This window comes from Prionailurus viverrinus, chromosome E3 (genome assembly GCF_022837055.1).
Source record: "Prionailurus viverrinus isolate Anna chromosome E3, UM_Priviv_1.0, whole genome shotgun sequence".
NCBI lineage: Eukaryota > Metazoa > Chordata > Mammalia > Carnivora > Felidae > Prionailurus > Prionailurus viverrinus.
In genome coordinates this window covers 1,957,031-1,975,000 of record NC_062576.1, presented here as the reverse complement: position 1 = coordinate 1,975,000, position 17,970 = coordinate 1,957,031, and the positions used below count along the sequence as shown (strand labels likewise).

The 17,970-nt window shown below is 61.1% G+C and overlaps 1 protein-coding gene across 4 annotated transcripts in view; it reads left to right on the top strand.

Moving 5' to 3' along the window:
* The window catches only part of MAD1L1 (mitotic arrest deficient 1 like 1), a 320,354-nt gene that overhangs the window by 121,516 nt on the left and 180,868 nt on the right, over positions 1-17,970 (top strand). For all 4 annotated transcript variants that reach the window (XM_047837850.1, XM_047837848.1, XM_047837847.1 and 1 more), the window contains one exon: positions 2,009-2,153. In XM_047837850.1, coding sequence (XP_047693806.1) covers positions 2,009-2,153 — 145 coding nt within the window. The remainder of the gene's footprint in view (positions 1-2,008; positions 2,154-17,970) is intronic.

Here is a 17,970-nt window from a genome sequence, read left to right as displayed (position 1 = left end):
GGCAGGTTCCCTTTCTGACTGGGAACCTGACTGGCCAGGTTCCCTTTCTGACTGCCAGCCTGGGCCCCGTTGCCTTCCCATTGCCTCTCGGCCGATGCGATGTGTCTGTGACATCCAGGACTGGGCAGTGGGCCCCACCAGGTACTGGGGGCTGAAGCCCTCTTGTGATTTAAGGGGGGATTTAAGCACGCAGAGCTGGCAGCCAGCAGACTAAGACGTGGGCGTCCTGTGCCCCGGCTTGCCTCTTGGCTGCTACCCGCTCTTGCTGGGGAACTTTCTGGTTTGACCCCCTCATGGATGTGTGGGCATCATGATTCTACATAGGGGGACCTGGGGCTTCTCAGACTCCCCCAAGGCCGTCCCCACCAAGCCTGTGCTCAGGGCGGCTTGTCCGTGGCTCCTTATCCCTGAGCTTGGCTGGACGGCGGCTCGGCCTTGCGTGTATGAGCGAGGGGACACTGCCGGTCTTGTAGTTACGTTGCCGGTTGTCAGAACGCTGTTTCAAGGCACTCGTGAGCTCCCACCTGGGTCCCGCGGATCTGGAGTTGATCTCAGTTCTTGATTATTATCTTGGCCTATGCACAGCGTCAAGTTGAATCAGAACTGAAAATAGCCTCTTAACGGGCCGGTTTCAAATGACTGTTTTTACCTGTCTTTTGTCTTATTTCACATCTTTGCGGAGCACCAAGAGGAGTCAGGTGCAGCCGGTCACTGTTCCCTTGAACCCTTGAGCTACTGATGGGGGTTCCCGCGCTGGGCCGGCCCAGCCTCCTACCCGCTCCCTCTGTGACTCATGCGCACGCTCAGACTGAACTACGAGATGAGAGCAGAAACCGCACGCTAGTGCGGGAGGGAAGTGGGCTTGGCGCACGCCGCCTCCGAAGACAGCGTCCACCGCCGTCCCCGGGAAGTGAGGTTTCCTTCAGGTCGTGGGGTCAAAGCGGAAAGGACGCGGTGGGAGTACAGGTGTGACGAGAGCCCACGGGCGCCCTCCCCGGCGTGGCCCCGGCTCACCATGCCGCCTGCGTGAGCGCCACGTGCGTCAGCTCTCAGCACATCCTGAAGACACCGTGTTTCTGCATTTCCTTCGGAAGAGGCACCTCCCGGCCCTGCGGGGTCCGGGGACGCCTCCCCTCGCGGCCCCTCCCCTGGTCATCGTCCCCTCCGTCAGGCCGCGGGGACGGCCACCCTGCGTGCAGAATCGCGAGGGTGCGTGGTCTCGGGAGTCGGGTTGTCCACGAGCGCTGGGTGCCGGCTGCCGTTTGCTGTTTAGGAACAGGTCAGGAGCAGAGGGCGGCCCCGGGCAGGACTGAGGGGCCGAGCGCGTTTTGGGGCACAGGCCGGGCTCTGAAGGTGCTTCGGGGCTGGGCCAGGGAGTCGGGTGTTAGCCTGTGGGTGGTCAGGAGCCCGGAGCCCTGACCTGGGCCCCCCTGCTGTCATCTGCCCCCTGAAGGGACGACTTGCATGGGGCTCCGGTGGGACCCACGGGCAAGGTCCGCGTGCCGGGGGTCTGGCCTGTGGGGGGGGAGGGGGAGCCGCTGCGGGGCACCCCGGCCGTTGTCGGAGCCCCGCTGGCGTCCGGCGGGGCAGCGCTGGGGGAGCGGGCCCCACCTCCGGGTGGCGGGGGCTCCCCCACACCCGCGGCACATCTGGCTGCTGTGATCCGGATGGAAGTGCTTGCCGGTAATTTAGCTCATTCAGAAGTGCCGTCTCCCCGGAGCTCTGCGCTGCTGACAATTTTTCCCATTGTGTGTGGGGTTGAGTCCCCCCCTCCCCCCGCTGCCTGCCGTGTTCTGGGATCACCCTGGGTGTCTCTTTGAAATCCAGAAACTCCTGAAAAGCTCTAAGTAGCTATTCACGAGTAAGGAAATGGCAGCGTGCCGGTTGCACGTGCGGCTCTATTTTGGGACCTACGTGACGGGCTCGTCCTGGTCCCGGGGGGCCGTGGCGGGGGGCGCCATCCTGCGGGCCAGGCCTCACTGCTCTGCCCTGTCTCCTTTCCCCGCAGCGCCCGTGGGCTGGAGAAGGTCCGGCAGCAGCTCCAGGAGGAGGTCCGCCAGGCCAGCGGCCAGCTGCTGGAGGAGAGGAAGAGGCGGGAGACACAGGAGGCCCTGGCCCGGAGACTCCAGAAGCGGGTCCTGCTGCTGACGAAGGTACGGGGCCGGGCGGGGGCCCGCCGTCCCGGCCTCTGCTCCCCTGGCCCGCGGCCGCCAGCCCGTCCGCACCACGTCCAGGCTTCCCGAGATCGCTGCCAGCCCGAGGGCGGTTTTAACCGCGGTGAGGAGTGTCCGGCTCCTCGGGCCGTCGGGCTCGTGTGCGGCCGCCTGGGGTCCCCTCAGAAGGTGTCCGCCTCCCTGCGGAGTCGGGGCTTCGTCAGGCTGTGCCTCTGTCCCGTGATGCTCGCGGGGTTCTTGAATCACAGCAAAGACTTCTCCAGACCCCGGAGGTCCCTCTGGGACTTGGAGGGCCCAGGTGTGGGTCCCCTTCTGGACGGCCGTCCGGCGACCTAGCGCTCCCGGTGAGGGGCTGGGCGGCCGGGGCCGCACGCTGACCCGGGGTCACCCCTTCCCTGGGCCACGGGCGAGAGTGGCCTTCCCCTCTTTCAGTGACCAGATCCCGGTGGGTCTGTGGCCTGTGGTTTGGACTGAGAACTCTCACCGGGGCCGAAATGCACTGGGCCTCGTGTGTGGGGCGGGCTCTCTCTGACCGTCCTGTGCCTGCAGAGCTTCCCATGTCGGCTGGACGGAGCCCGCTGGAGCGCAGATCAGGGTTTTCTGTGGGACGGCGTCATTTAAATGCTGCTGTGAATGCTGAAGTTTCAGAAGACGGGGAGGAGAGAACCTGCATCTGTCCCCACACGCTCTCCAGGCACGGACGGGGTGTCCAGCTCGCTGGACAAAAACCCCTCCCGCCTGCGCCCGACCCGGCCGCGTGTGGGCCGCGTGGGCCAGTGTCAGGCCACGATGGCCCAGATTGTTTCTAATGAAAACCAAGGCTCTTTGGCTCTGGGGCCACCTGGTTATGAAGGTTTTAGGGGATAAGTCGTATTTCAGCTGCTAAGCGCCCGCCATTTTGTGGCTTCTCCAGCATGTTCCTTGCCGTGCCATGGTGTCCCTCGAGAGCCTTGGCATCCCTCAGGGCCCTGGGTCCAGGGCTTCCCAGGTCAGGCTCAGCCGAGCTCTGCACACAGGCCCTGGGTACCACCCCTGTCATCCTGGCTCTGCAGGTGGCCACCCCCGCAGCCTGGGCTGCCTCTGGCAGAGACGAGGACGCCTTCCCATGGCCTCGGTGCTCGTGGATGGTTATAGGCAGGGGTTTGGAGCCGCCTTCTCGTGCCCCCACTTCCTCCCTCCCTTCCCCAGCACGTACTGCGTGCCACCAGGTCACCTGCACAGGTTCTGGGTCACGGCCCTTCTAGTGCCTGTAGTCTAGCCGGATGGGCAGGAGGGACACGCGCGCACATGCCAACCGTGATGGGATTTTCGTGGGAGCAGAAGCCGCCGCTGAGCCGCGGCCCGAGGGCTCGGTTTGAGAGGGGCACTTGCAGAATTTGGCTCCGTGGAAGACGGGGGGATGGGCAGGAACGCGGGCAGAGGGAGCTGGGGTAGGAGGCACAGCCGCCGGGAGGGCACGTCCACGGCACAGCTGCCTCGGCACGTCAGGGCTGCGTGGGCTGTCTGCGCCTGACTTGCTGTGAGCGAGAGGCCAGGACGGGCTGTGGTCCGGGACGTGGGAAGCACGGGCTTTTCCGGGGTGACGGGCAGGGGACCTTAACCTGTGACCTTGAAGAAGGCGCTCGGTCCCTCTGCGTCCCCATTTTCCCATCCCCGGGACGAGCAGCGGTGCCGTGCACCGAAGCGGCCCCAGGTGCCTGCCAGACGGGCTCCGCGGGGACAGCGCTCACGAGAGTCACAGGGAGGAGACGGAGTGGAAGTTCCGGAGGCACGTCCACCCGGGCCCGCCGCACCCTCCAGCACGCCCCCGCCCGGCACCCACCCAGAGGAAGGGAATCCGGTGCGTGGCGCGGACGTCTGCACCCCCCTGACGCAGCATCGCTCATGGCCACGCGGCCCCGGTGCCCGTCAGCGCTGGGCGGGGGAAGGAGGCGCCGGGTAGGTGCCCGACGGGTTATCGTTGAGCCACGGGAGAGAAGGAAACCCCGCCCGTGTGTGACACCACGGGCGGGCCTGGAGGACACGGCCGAGCGACACGACACAGCGAATCTTCGGACACAGGGAGCAGGTTGGTGGCTGCCAGAGACAGGTTGGATGTGGACGAAATGGGGGTGGGGGGGCACGAGGGACGGACCTCCAGACGCGATACGAGTTCTGAAGGGAAAACATGAGCCACGGGTGCAGAGCATCCCCTCTTTGTGGGGGGCCCCGGGTCACCCGTGCCATGGGAAAGCAGCCCCCCATCCTGGACCAGGGGTGCCCTGCGTGTGAGGCCGCGTGAGAGTGCTGTCGCACGTGGGCAGTGGAGTGTGCGGCCGTCTTAGGAAAGGAGGCTTCGCGAGGGTTCGTGGAGGGCGTCCGGGGTGAGGCTGGTTGGGCAGGTTGGCGGTCACCCTGGTGGAGTTTTGCCGGTGGTGGGTGCGTGTGGCTCATTCCGTCCTCCTCCAGGGCCTCGTGAACGGCGGGCCGCCGGTGGCCTGAGCCGTGGGGCACGGCCTGGAGCGCCTTGTCTGCCGCCTGCCCGTCCCGCATGTGCACCGCTCAGAACCACAGCTGGGGCACAGTGTCCCGCCTGGATGTGCGCACGGGCTGCGTCTCTGTTCCCCGTCGGTCCGGAAGGCACCTTCTCCAACCCTCCCCTGGGGACAGCCCCTTCTTACCCCAGGCTCCCGTGGCGCCTTGGCCACAGGGTGTTGTGGCTGGTCCAGCGGTCTTAGCGGGGAGCCTATGACTGCCGCTGTGCGTGCAGGGGGGCGTGTGGAGCTCCATCTTCGGGGCTGTCTGGCCAGTGTCGTGGCGAGCTCTCGCGGCTTCCGTCCCGTTTCGTGTCCAGCTGGGTGGGTGACTGCTGTTCCCGTGGGGCTTGCTGATGGGGTCTTACTTGATTTCAAACCATTCGTGTTTTTATTGTTAATAAAACTTATTTTCTGGAATAGTCTGTGATTTAGACCAAAATGGTCTTGGAACGGTCGTCACTGCTCAGGGACCAGGCCTGACCAGGGCCGTTGACTGAAGTCTGTGCCGTCCTCCTGTTTGCTTCATTGCCCCTCAGCCCTTTCTCTGTCTTGGACACCCCCCACGGTGAGTCGTCACCTCTCCTCGGGCCATGGAAGTTCTCGGACTCCTTGCGTGGATGAGTCCACCGCCAGGAGTGTGGCGCGGGCGTCCCGTGGCTGGTGCTGGACAGGGGTGTGTCCGAGGCTTTCCTCCCAGGCCCCCGGGGGACGGGGCAGCCCTGCAGGGAAGGGCCCCGGCCGTAGCCTGACTTCACCGTGTGGACGCTGGCCTTGCTTACCCGGCTGTGCCGGGTCAGCCGGGTCTCTCCCTCCACGGTGCACGGCCACACCTGGGGGCTGGGGGTCACGCCCCTCCTAGAGGGCGCAGTAGCTCCATTCTGGACTCTTCTGCGTGAGGTTCGACTCTGCTTTCCGTTTTTCCGTTAATTCAGACACTTAGGCATATCAGGCGGGCTCCCGGGGATGTGTTGTAGGTTTGGGTTTTACCGCCGTGCTGCTTGAATTTGTCCCGTTGGCCGCCGGGAGCTCTTTCAGTTGTCAGTGTGGGGGTGTACCCCTCCCCCACTTCCCTGCTGTCGGGGGCCACCAGGTGCCCTGGGCTCATCCAGGTGTGTCCCACCCACCCCGGCGCCAGCCGCCGCTCCAGGACCCCATCCCCTTCCCTGGAGAACGGCGTCAGGATCCGCAAGCCGCGTGAGTGCTCTGCTTCTCCGTGGCCCTCTCAGCTCGCAGGGCCGGGAAGCGTGTGTCCCAACTCACGTGTGCACACGCGTCTGTGAACATTTCCCCGTGTGTCTTCCCCGAGCTCTCATGAACCAGACGCGTGTTCCCATGGACGTGCCCGCCTCTAGCCCACAGCACGCGGGTCATCCCAGCCCCTCTCCTGCCACCCTGACCCCCGACTCCCACCACCCCCCACGACCCCTCACCCAGCATGTTAGCCCCGGGTGATGACTCTGTATCTTCAGCTTTTTGTTTTTGTTCAGTAATCGTAGATCACCTGGAGTTGCGAGGATAGCACAGGAGGGTCCCTTAACCCGTCACGGTTTCCCCGGTGATCACGTGGCATGCAATTTTGGTGCCACGCTCTGATCCTGGTGCACGCGTATGTAGATCCGCGTGGGCACCCCCGCCCTCAGGGTGCCAGACGGCCTCCCCTGCAGGTGCGGTCACACCCTCCCCTCCTGCACCCTGGCACGGCAGCTGCTCATCTGTTTTCTGTCCTCAAAGTTCTGTCCTTTCAAGAACGTGGTCAGCACGGAATCATACAGCGCGTGGCCCTTTGAGACTGGCTTTTCCCCTCGGCGTGTGGCCCTCGTCCACCTGGGTCGCACTTGGGTCAGCAGGTGGTCCTTCTTTGTTGTCGAGCGGGACTCTGCACCGCTCAGGGCGTTTCGTAGTTTCCAGGTTTTGCTGTCACAGATACAGCTGCTCGAAGTGATGGCCCACAGGTTTTGTGCGGACCTGAGTGTTCATCTCTCGGGGTGGGTGCTCAGCAGGGCGCTCGTGGAACCCTGCAGTGTGGCCCCCTGGGAGTCCCCGACCCCCGCGCTCGTGTCTCCAGGGATGGGCTGCTCCTCGCTGGGCCGGAGGTGGTGGCTGGGGCTCCCACTTGGTCTGCAGGCGGGGGACCGTGGCGTCGCCAGGCGAGCCAAGTTCTTCCTTATGAGGAGCCCGTGTTCGCCAGTTTTCCGTGGCTGCTGTGGTGGTACCGTAGCCGTGGCAGTGGGACTGGCACGAGTGTGTCATCTGGCAGTTGTGGGCAGGCCCGGCCGCGCCCTGGGCCCCAGACCCCACCAGCCCGCGGCAGGTACCGGCCTCACCCTTGCCAGCCGCCGGGAGAGTTTATGCCCAGGCTCGCTGGGCTTGTCGTGGAACTCGGTCGTGTGGTTGTAGGACCACGGGTCCTGTTCCGTGCCAGCTGTCCTCACCGCTGGCGCCGGCTCGCGTTCTTGCTCACGCTCTCCCTGCGGTCCCTCCAGCAACAGGCCGTTGATGTCCTATCACGGTTCACATCTCGGCGGCTTCCTTTCCCGGCTGCGCTGGCAAAGTTCCCTGCTTCTCAGAGCTCACGCGGCTTGGCCGGCATGGGCGGCGTGGTCCCGTAGTTTTAGGGTCCCTGACATAATTCCATCTGCAGAAACCTCCTGGCCTGGCCTGCCACGCATGCGGTCAAGGGCGGGAGGTGCTGTAGACACCAAGACTCGGAGGTTCAGGCGCCTACCAGGCCGGCAGACTGCCCGATGCGGGGAGTGGGCCTGCGCGGCGGGCCGGGGTGGGCTGGAGGGCTGTGCCACCCGGAAGGGGCACCCCAGCCGCTGGAGCCTGAGAGAAGCCGGCGTCACTCACACGAACGTCCTGTGGGTTTGCAAAGTACTCTTACTTCTGTGTGTTGGAGGGGGCGGTGGGGCAGCTCAGGGAAGCAGTCCCTTGCGGGGGCCGGTGCGTCCTGCATTCACAGCGAGTGAGTCCCCTGGGACGGTCTGCCCACTGCCTGTCGACAGGAGAAAACGTGGAGCACTTCGGAGACTTCCTGTTGCCGGGCACAGCGGCCATGCCCTCTACCCCTGTTTCCGTAGGCGTCCTGCTGAGCGAGCACCACACCCTCTCTGTTTGCCGAGATCACTGGGGTTCTCCCTGACACGCGTGGTTCCCCCATCCCCCGTTAGAATCCCTGGGGGAGTCCCCGTCCACACAGGTGCCTCATGACGGTGCTGGGAGGTGTGACCCCCTCCGTGCTCAGACCGCGCCCTGCCTTTGTGAGTAGGAAGCACCCAGCTTCCTTCTCGGGCATTTTCTGTTCCTCAAGGTCACTGCTCGGGTCCCGAGGCAGGAAATTTCCATTCTTCCTGTCTCAGCAGGTTGGAAGCCAGTGGCACTTCCTGGCCTAATTCAGTCTTCACCCTGACCCGCTGCGCTCACCGGCCTTGCTGAGTTAGGGCGAGAGTGGGTATTGATTGCCTCGCGCTGACTGATGGCTTATACTGACTGTCGCTCGAAGGCACGTTCCCGATGGGTCGATACCAATCTCCTGCACAGCCCCGGGCCCGGCTCACGGGGACCCGCCTCGCCAGCCAGCGGGGTGATGAGGCTGTTCATCAGGCCTTACTGTGCAGGGGCGCTGCCAGCCTGCCGCTCCCTGCTCGGTGCCGGGTGCACGTCCACCTTCACCTTCGAGTGACCTGGGCTCCGCAGCGTGTCAGACGCTAGCCTGGCGGCCCCTGTTCAGATGCTTCCTCGTCAGGGCACCTCTGGGGTGTTTTGGTTGCTGGCCTTTCCCTGTCCTTGCCCGTCCCCCGGGACAGAGCGGTGTGTGTGGTGCCCCTGCCACACGGCGGGGCCGCAGCGTGGGCTCTGGGCTCCCGTGTCCACCGAGGGCCCTGCTTGTGTGTTTGACATTTCGGTACGCAGTGCTTGGAGTGCGCAGTTTTATTTTGAGACCTTATTAAGCGGCTCTCGTCTAAGGGTTTAATTGTTACTGATAGCTAAGAGTGTAATCACCTTGGTAAAATACCACGACTATTTTAAGCGATTGAAAATTGCCTTCCAGAAGTGGGTGAACACAAACCATTTTCCTATTTGAGATGAGCTATTTCCAGTGGGCCCCTAATATTCCACAATATGGTTATAGAATCTTGTTATTTATAGAAGCCGAGCAGTTAAAGGTAAGTTTTTAGCGAGAAATTAAAAAACCAAATGAAAACAGAAGCTTAACTCTTTTCTACATCCTAACCGTTCCCTGACCCCAGATTCCAGAGTGCGGTGGTCTTTGAGAGGAGGGCACAGGTCACTGGGCCTTACTTACAGGGGGAGTCAGAGTCCGTGGTAGGTAGTGATGATGTCCCTCCTTTGAAAGGTCCCTGAGTGGGGTGGTGGTCCTCCTGGGTGGTGGTCTTGGTGGGGTAGACACCCTGGGGGCGGGGAGGGGTGGCCCCATCTGTGTCGGGCATGCAGGGGTGTGGAGTGCTGGCTGGCTGAGGATGCCCACGCACAGTGTCAGCGGGACTGCAGGCCGTTCTGGGGACACCCGACCCTGTGCGTGGCCCAGAACCTGGGTCTGCCCCAGAACCTAGAGACTCTGGCTTCAGTCGTGCTCTGGGAGGTGGGGGGGTGGGGGGGGAGGACGCGTGGGAGCTGGCCCTCCCCATGCGGGTTTAGGGGCTGATAGCCCTTTGCTCCTGAAGTTGTACGAGTTCTCTCCTTATTCTGAACACAAACCGCTTGTCGGAGATGCGGCCGCAGCATCTCCCGGTCTGCGGCTTTGCTGCTTCTTTCTGAATTGTGTCTGTTGACGAGTAGCAGCTTTTAATGTTAGCGCAGTCCAGCGGACTGATTTCGTTACTGTTGTGCTGACGCTTTCAGAGCCTTGGTGAGCTTAATGACCGTGACCTTTGCTACCAGAGTCATGGGGATAGTTAACTGTGCTCTTCTAACTGCTTTATGGCCTCACCTTTTACGGGTGACCTAACCTGGCCTGCACGTGTCAGGATCATTTTTCCCCAGATGTTAACTGGACTTACGCTCGTGGTCATCTGGTGGCATATACAAACGCTGAGTCGTTATGTTGCCCGCCTGAAACTAATGCTACGTGTCGGTTATGCCTCACTTAAAATTTTTTAAAAGATTATTTTCTCGGACTGCCTGGGTGGCTCAGTCGGTTAAGCATCCGACTTCAGCTCAGGTCATGATCTCACAGTCTGTGAGTTCGAGCCCTGCGTTGGGCTCTGTGCTGACAGCTCAGAGCCTGGAGCCTGCTTCAGATTCTGTGTCTCCCTCTCTCTCTGCCCCTCCCCTGCTCATGTTCTCTCTCTCTCTCTCTCTCTCTCTCTCTCTCTCTCTCTGTCTTAAAAATAAATAAGAACATTAAATTTTTTTTAAAAGATTATTTTTTCTCTGTTGAATATGCAGTTGGCCCACGAGCATTTACTGAGAGATATGCCTTAACCCTGTGTGGTGTCATGTGGCCATAACCAGCCACCAGGCACTGGGCATGGGGAGTCCAGCCTCTGGGTTCTCTTGTTCCGTCGGCCCTTTCTGTCTTTTCGCCACCACCACCCTGTGCCCATTTATGATGTGTTAATACCTGGCAGCAAACCTTCAAAATTGTTGTTCTTTACGATTTTGGCTAATTTTGGTCCTTTGCTTGTCCTTACGCGTATCGGAATCAGAGTGCTAATTTATGTGGAAAACTCTGCTGGCACATGATAAGGATTCAGGGAATTTGTAAATCAGTTTGGGAAGAAATGACACCTGGACTTTGTCTTCCGAACGAGAACATCGTAGATGCATACTATTAGACATTTCCCTGCATGTTTTCTATGTTGGGTGCAGCATTGACGGTGTCTCCGAGAATCTCGTGTGTGCGTGTGTGTTACTGGTGTCTGCACACGCACTGACCGTGTGCGCGGCAGTCCTGCCGACCTCGCTACGTGGGCAGAGACGAGCCTCGTGTCGGTGCATAACCCCGGCACACCTCTTCCTCTCCGGTCCTCGTGCCTTTCCTTGTTTGTCCTTTCCCTGTCTTCTTGACGTGGCCGCCAGTCGGCTGTCACGCGGAAGTGACAGTGGTGATGTCCCTGACTCATGCAGATCTCCGTCCGGAAGCTTCAGTAATTCACCGCCGAGGATGACACATGCCGTTTGTTTCTCGTAGATACTCTTCACTGCGTTAATGGAATCCCCTGCTATGTGTTGTTTCGTTTCTTTTCTTCAAGATTTTTTTTTTTTTAAACAATCTCTACACTCCACGTAGGGCTCGAACTCACAGCCCTGAGATCAAGAGTCGCACGCTCCGCTGACAGAAGCCAGCCAGGCACCCCCTTTGTTGTTCTTTTCTAAGAGTTTTTATCAAAAATGCCTACTACATCAGTTTCGATGTGGTGGGTTATTTTTATTGCGTTCCGTTCAAGCATTTTCTCACATTCTTTCTGGATGTGCACAAGCTGACCTTCAGGCAAGGTTTCCTGCGCTCAGAGCACAGCGCAGGCAGACGGGAAGCTGGAAAGGGATCAGAAGATCCCAGACTCACTCACCTCTCCTCGGCCCTCTCGTCCCACAGATTGTGGGGAGCGAGTCCCGCGCGCCAGGCTCTGCGCCGGGCACTTGTGAGCCGGGGCCGTTGCACAGCCTCTCGCTCGCAGCCCGAGGGCGCCTCCCTCTAGGGCACAGAGCAGACCAGTGGGAGCCTGGAACGCTGCAGGGGGTTTGCTGAGCGCTGCAGGCAGCTAGGGAGGGAGTGCCCGGGTGAACCTCCCGTGCCAGAGCTTGGTCGGTGGCTTTGAGTTTTGTTTAACAACTACGGATCCACAGGAAGTCGTGACAGTAGTGGACAGGCCCCACATATCTTTCCCCCAGCTTCTGCCGTGAAAACCTGTCCTGTGATTACAGCACAGTATTAAAACCAGGCGCTTGGTGTTTGTGGTGTGTGTGTGTGTGTGTGTGTGTGTGTGTGTGTGTGTGCATGCGTGTGTGTAGGGGGCTCTGTGTCATGTGAGCCCATGTGCAGATTCGCCAAAGTGCCCCCGCCGCAAGGACCTTCTGCCTGCTGCCCCCAGAACCACACCCACCCATCACCCCTAGTCTGTTTTCTGTCTCTGCTGTTTTTGGCATTTCAACGATATTAAGTAAATGGAATCATATAATGTGTGATGTATTCGAATTGTTTTTCAATTAATAGACTCTATTTTTTCGAGCCATTTATGTTTATAAGAGCAAGAACCAGAGAGTACAGACCTCCCATGATCCTCTTCCTCTGTCTCAGTGATGGCTGTCCTGCTACTAACACCTTGCATCAGTCGGGTCCGTGTGTCACAACCGATGAACCGTGATGGCGACGTTATGATTAATTGGGTCCACAGCCTACGTTAGTGCCGGCTCTCAGCCTCGTGTGTCCTGTCGTTTGACAGATGCGTGATGTCGTGCGTGCAGCATGGCGGTGTCACCTCACAGAACGATGTCACCGCCCTCACATCCCTGTGCCCCACGAGCTCACCCTCCTCCCCGCCCCCCCCCCCCCCCCCCCCCCGAGCCCGGGCGGCCGCCGATGTGCCCCCGTGTCTGTAGCTGTGCGTTTTCCAGAACATCACACGGTTGGAGTCGTGCAGCGTGGAGCCTTTCCAGACTGGCTGCTCTGGCAGTATGTTTTCAGGGTTCCGCCGTGTCTGCTCACGGCCGGATGGCTCGTTTCTTCCCAGCGCAGGCTCCCGCTCCGTTGTCTGGGCGCGACGTAACCTACCTGTGCGCTCACTTGGCGAGGGCGAGCTGGTGCGTCCAGGCCTTGGCGGTTTTGAAGGACGCTGCAGTAAACGCTTGTGTGGGAGTTTTGTGTGGATGCGCAACGTCAACTTGCGTGTCTGGATCGCGCGGTAAGCGTTTCGCTTTGAACGCTTTCACCACCAGCCGTGCTGGAGGAAGCCGTGCCTTCTTGTGAAGCTTTTCACACACGGTGTTTTTTTTTTTTTTTTTTTTTCCTCTTTTGTAGAAGCTCTACGAGGTGGGGGTGTTGCCGTGTTCCCGACGGGGTCACGGGCCACTGGAGGCTGGAGCCACGCGCGTCGGGCCTGGCTCCTCCCCGGACTCTGCTGATGACCTCTGCCCTCAGGCCTCCCTCTTTGGTCAGGTCACCTCAGGCTTCTGTTTTCATTTCACCTCTGAGCGTAGTTGGGTAATAAACCTTCCGGGAGCCTGAAAGTGGCACTCAGGGCACCTGTCTGCCTTTCCCGGGTGACTGCGCGTGTGACCTGAGGTGGCACCAACCGGAACTAGGGCCGTGAGGGGAGGAGGAGGAGCCCTGAGCGGGGAGGACTGCTTTTGGGGGAAGAGCCCTGGGGGGAGGGGAGCCCCGGGCAGGGAGCAGATGCTGACGGGGGCACCTCCCCACGTCCCTGGGTGTAACGGCGGGGTCCCTTTGCCGCAGCAGCTGCCCTGTCCGTGGCCACAGGCTCCTCCCTCTGGGGGGCCTGGGCTCGGGTGGGTGGCTGGCAGCTCAACATCATGGCCTTCTGTCTCCATGTAAGCGGATTGCGTCCATTTCTCTTGGGAAAGACCTTAAACCTCGGCTGCTTTTGCGCCCTGTCCTTATTTTCTTCCTACGTCCTCCTTCCGAGCCCTCGAGTCTCCTAATCTTATTAAGGGATTTCTCTTGTGTGCCTTCCTTTTAATGCTGCACGTTCCGGGTCTCAGCGTGGAAGGAAATACTTAACATGCTCAATGCCGGTCCTGTCTTCCGAGAAACAGCCCTTCTAAGCGCCCAGAGTGCCTTCTCGTGCTCCCCTCGCCCCGTGCGGGGCGCTGGCACCGTTGGTGCGGGTCGTGAGGGTGCAGTGCCCCCGAGGCCCACTTTGGGCTCTGGTTGCCCATCCTGCCGTGCGCCTGCCCCCGCCCAGAGCCGGCCCCCCCGCACGCTCTGTTCCGCACGGTGATGAGCGCTCCACGCGGAGGTGCCGAGGGGCCTTCCTCTTGACAGTGGGTCTGACACCATCAGGTGGCCGTGGAGGTGGGCGGGGACACGCCTGCTTGGGGTAGGCAGTCCGTGCCTCTGGGTGCAGTCTGTTCTCATGGTTCTGGCGTTTCTTTCTTTCTTTCTTTCTTTCTTTCTTTCTTTCTTTCTTTCTTATTTTTTTTTAACGTGTATTTATTTTTGAGACAGAGAGAGAGTGTGAACAGGGGAGGGGCAGAGAGAGAGGGAGACACAGAATCCGAAGCAGGCTCCAGGCTCTGAGCTGTCAGCACAGAGCCCGACGCGGGGCTCGAACTCACAGACCGTGAGATCATGACCTGAGCCGAAGTCAGACGCTTAACCGACCGAGCCACCCAGACGCCCCTGGTTCTGGCGTTTCTGAGGAGGAAGGGCCTCTACGCCACAGCACCGTCCGCACCGCCCTACCCCGGGACCTGCGCCGTCAGGGTGGCTCATACACACACGTGCCCTCGATGGTGTCCTGGGGCCTGTTGACCGGGCACGTGGTGTGGGAGGCCTTGCCAAGGTGTGCCAGGCTGAACCGGACCGGTGCCCTCGGTCCCTCTGACTGCAGATGAGGAGGCTTGACCAGACCCGCCCTTTCCGGGGGCACCCTGGCCTTCTGTGCCGTCCCCCTCGTCTCTGTCCCGGTGCGCAGCCTGCCCCTCCAGGCAGGACTCGCGTAGCTGTGGAGGGCACGCCACGTGGCCCGGCAGCGTGCGGAGTGTGCGCCTCATCACCCCCGCCTCCTCCGCGGTAGAGGTGAGCGCCCCGCAGACCAGAGAGGTTAAGTAATCCTGGTGGCTCTGCACTGCCTCCTCGGGGGCGCACGTACAGATCAGGTGGGATCTCGTGAAAAGGCAGGGTTTGAGTAAGCAGTTCTGTGCCGGGCCTCAGATCCTGCCCGTCACCGGCCCCCAGGTGGTACGCGAGCTGTGGATCAGCGGGTGGTGCCGGACGTCAGAGTCCCGTCCACTTCAGAGACAGTGCAGTGGGGACCTGTGATCGACCAGGGCCGGGATTGTGCCGCAGCCGAGTCATCGGGCCCGTGTTGAAATGTGCTTTTATCTGCACGGTGCCAGGCTCAGATGCGGACAGTGGTCTGGAGCATAGCCGGCTAGGTGTCTGCAGATATCTGCAGGCCCCCCCGCTGTCCACACCCAGTCCTGGTCTTTGTCACACCCTGCCCGCCTCCAGCGACCACGGTCCTGTCCCCCTCCATCCCCTCCGCCCCCAGAGGAGCTCGCTCACTGTTGATCCGTTTACTGGTCTTGTAGAAACGCTGACCGAGTGCCCTCCCGGTGCCCGTCCGGCTGTCCCCACACCTGCACCCTGCTGTCCTGCCCAGGCTGGTAGCTCCCGAGGGGTGGGGTCTGCAAAGCGGAGCTGCTGGATCTTCCATGAATTGGGGTCTGGGAGCCCCCCGCCCCTCCCCCACTGCTGCATGGGCAGGGCCCGGGCATGATTGAAGTTCAGGCTCAGATTCAGACCTTGCTTCTGTCTTACTTGAAATGCCTCCCTTCTCTTTTGTCTGCTCCTCGAAGAAAGTCTGCAGGAGGGTAGCGGATGTCACCGGCCCGTGGTTTCTGATTTAACATTTGTTCCGCTTAGTGCGACAGCGGCCCTCGTCCTCCCACAGGTGAGCGGGAGCCTCTCGACTTTAAAGTTTAATTTTCAGGTGTTAATATGTTGTCCTTTCAGTTTATCTCTCTAGGCTGACATTTTTGTTATATCCATTTTGTTATATCCAAGAAAGTCGGCCTGTTTTGTTATGGGAGCGTGCCGTTTGCGCAATTCATTAGAAAGCCAGACTTGTCACAGGTATTCTTTGCTTTATCCACTGAGGGGGCAGTGGAACCAGGTTGCGGCAGAAAAGACCTAGAGAGAAAAGCGATTTTAGAGAATATAATAAAATCAAAGCAAAGTGCCTTTTATCCCTCTGCAGTTTGAAGACACTGATGAAGATGGGGGTTGCGGGGGCGCAGGGGCGGGCGCGTGGGGGGCCGCGTGGGGCTTCCTCCCGGCAGTGCCTGGGCTGGGGAGGACGGGACCCCGAGGGGCCGCGAGGGGAGGGCAGGCGTGCCTTCTTGCTTCTCACTCGTCAGGGCAGGGCTGGCCCCGTGCCCGTGGCCTCTCGGCCCTGCTCGTTGGGCCGTGTTCGCGCCGTTTGGAGGCTGTGTTCTGCTGCATCCAGATACCCTCGTCTCCTTTCCTCCCCACCCTCCGTACGCTCTAGGAGAGACCGAAGCCCTGGCGCTTCGTGCTGGGGCTGCAGCAGCCTCGGGGTGCCCTGGCAGTGTAGACCTAATGGTGCCTTCGCCGAGGGCCACGAGTTTGGGGAGACGGGGCAGCGCCCTGTCTCCAGGCACGCGTGGCTCTTCCACAGTGGTCTGCGTGGTGTATGTGTGATCGGAGGCCCTGTGCTTTCCTGTTCCCTGGGCTGATTGCCCGTGTCCCCGTTCCGCAAATGGCAGATGAAATCCCAATAGCTTAAAAAAGTTAAAACTGGTGCCACCTGGCTTTGGTCACGGGAGGCAACTAACTCACGCCCTTTGCACAAGACCATTGGCCCCAGATCTGCGGCTCCCTGGCGTACCTGTGCCGTCGGAGCTAGGAAACCATGGCCTCATCCAGCGGGGGCTGCCTGGGCCCAGCACCTTCTCCTCGTGCTCCGCCTGGAACGTGCTGTGTTGGGCGTGGTGGACCAGACACCCTCCCACCCATGCCCCTGCCTCCTGGGCCCCCCGCCATCCCTCCGCAGGCCTCTGGGCCTTTGCTGGTGCTTCTGCTGGGCCAGGCATCCCCCCCACCCATGCCCCTGCCTCCTGGGCCCCCTGCCATCCCTCCGCAGGCCTCTGGGCCTTTGCTGGTGCTTCCTCCCTGCTTCTTTGGCTCTCAGCCTTCCCAGCTGCTGCCTGTCCTGTCATCTTTGTTTCTCTCTCCTGAGAAGGAAGGGCCTTTTCTGTTTTGTTCAACAGCAGTTAGCTTGTAGGAAGCTTTTCGTGTACAGTAGGCACCCGGCAAACGTCTGCTGCCTGGAGCCCCTGGTTGGTGACGGGCAGTGTCCCACCTGTTTCTGGTCTCTGGCCCCGCTCACTGCCTTTGCCTCTGAGCGGCCCCCTCCTGCCTGCCTTCGGCACTTGTGCTGTGCCCTGTGTGTGTGAGGGCTCGCTGCCCCTGCCAGAGGGCTCCCGAGAGCGTCCCTGTTGCCACCCCTCCCGCCTGCCCCCTGGGGGGTGTTCAGGGCCCACGGAAGTGCTCGTGGGGAGGTGGTAGACACAGGCACGTCTGGGTTGGTTGCAAGGACTTAAAACCAGCAACTTGGAAAATGGCCACAATGACAGTTAAAGGAACAGCAGCGCCCAGTGCAGAGGGCAGGAAGATGAGCTGCTCTGGGGGCGCCGGTGCCCAGGGCAGGGGGGTGGGGAATGGGGCTGTGCCCACGACTGGATGCTTGGAGATGCCCCCCATCCCTTCTTGAGGTCCTGGGGGTGGCCCGTGGGTGGTGCAGGGGGCCTGGTGCCTGGCTCTTAGCCCGGTCCCCGCTACCCCGCGCCTTCCAGAAGGCCCCCGTCCCGTCCCCCGGAGCATACTTGCAGGCTGCTCCCTGTCCTCTCCCGCCTGAGGCCCCAGGCCAGCTGGAGCTCTTACCCACCGTTTTCTCCACTTACTCTCTGCCCTTTGTGAAAAGTTTGCCACGTGTGCGCCGACGTGTGCATATCCACCTGACAGGCATGTCGGTGATGAAATACTAACTGAATCTGAGTACATTCGCCTGGGAAGTCTTTAAAAACCAAATGATTTCTAAAAACTAGGGTGAGTAGGATCTCCTGTTTTCCTTGCACCCTGGGTAGTCCCGGGCACGCCCTGGGTCGCAGGTGCCCGGGAGGAGGTGACCACTGGGTCCCTCTGAGGCGGAGGAGCTGGGTCTCTGCCATCAGATGGGCCTGGGGGCCACCTGGTCGCTGCCATTGCTTGTGCTGCTTGCGGACAGGGAAGCAGACGGTGGCCTCTCAGACGTCCCCTGCTCTGTCTGTCTCCGTTTATCGTCACCTTGGCTCTTGCTCCTCTGAGGCCGGCCCTCGAGTCCCAGCCGGCTGGCGGCCTGCCTGGGCACGAGCCCGCACAGGAGGCACTCCGTGCTGGCGGGGCAGGAATGGTGCTCACCGGCCGCGGCTGTGTTTCTTAGATGCATCTGTGCCAGCAGGTGAAACCCGGTCCCTGAGTCCCGACACGTGTCCGTGAGCCCTGGCGGCTCTAGCCGGCCGCGTCCCCGTGCCTGTCAGCTTGTCCAGGGCTCTGAGAAATCCATGTGATGGGG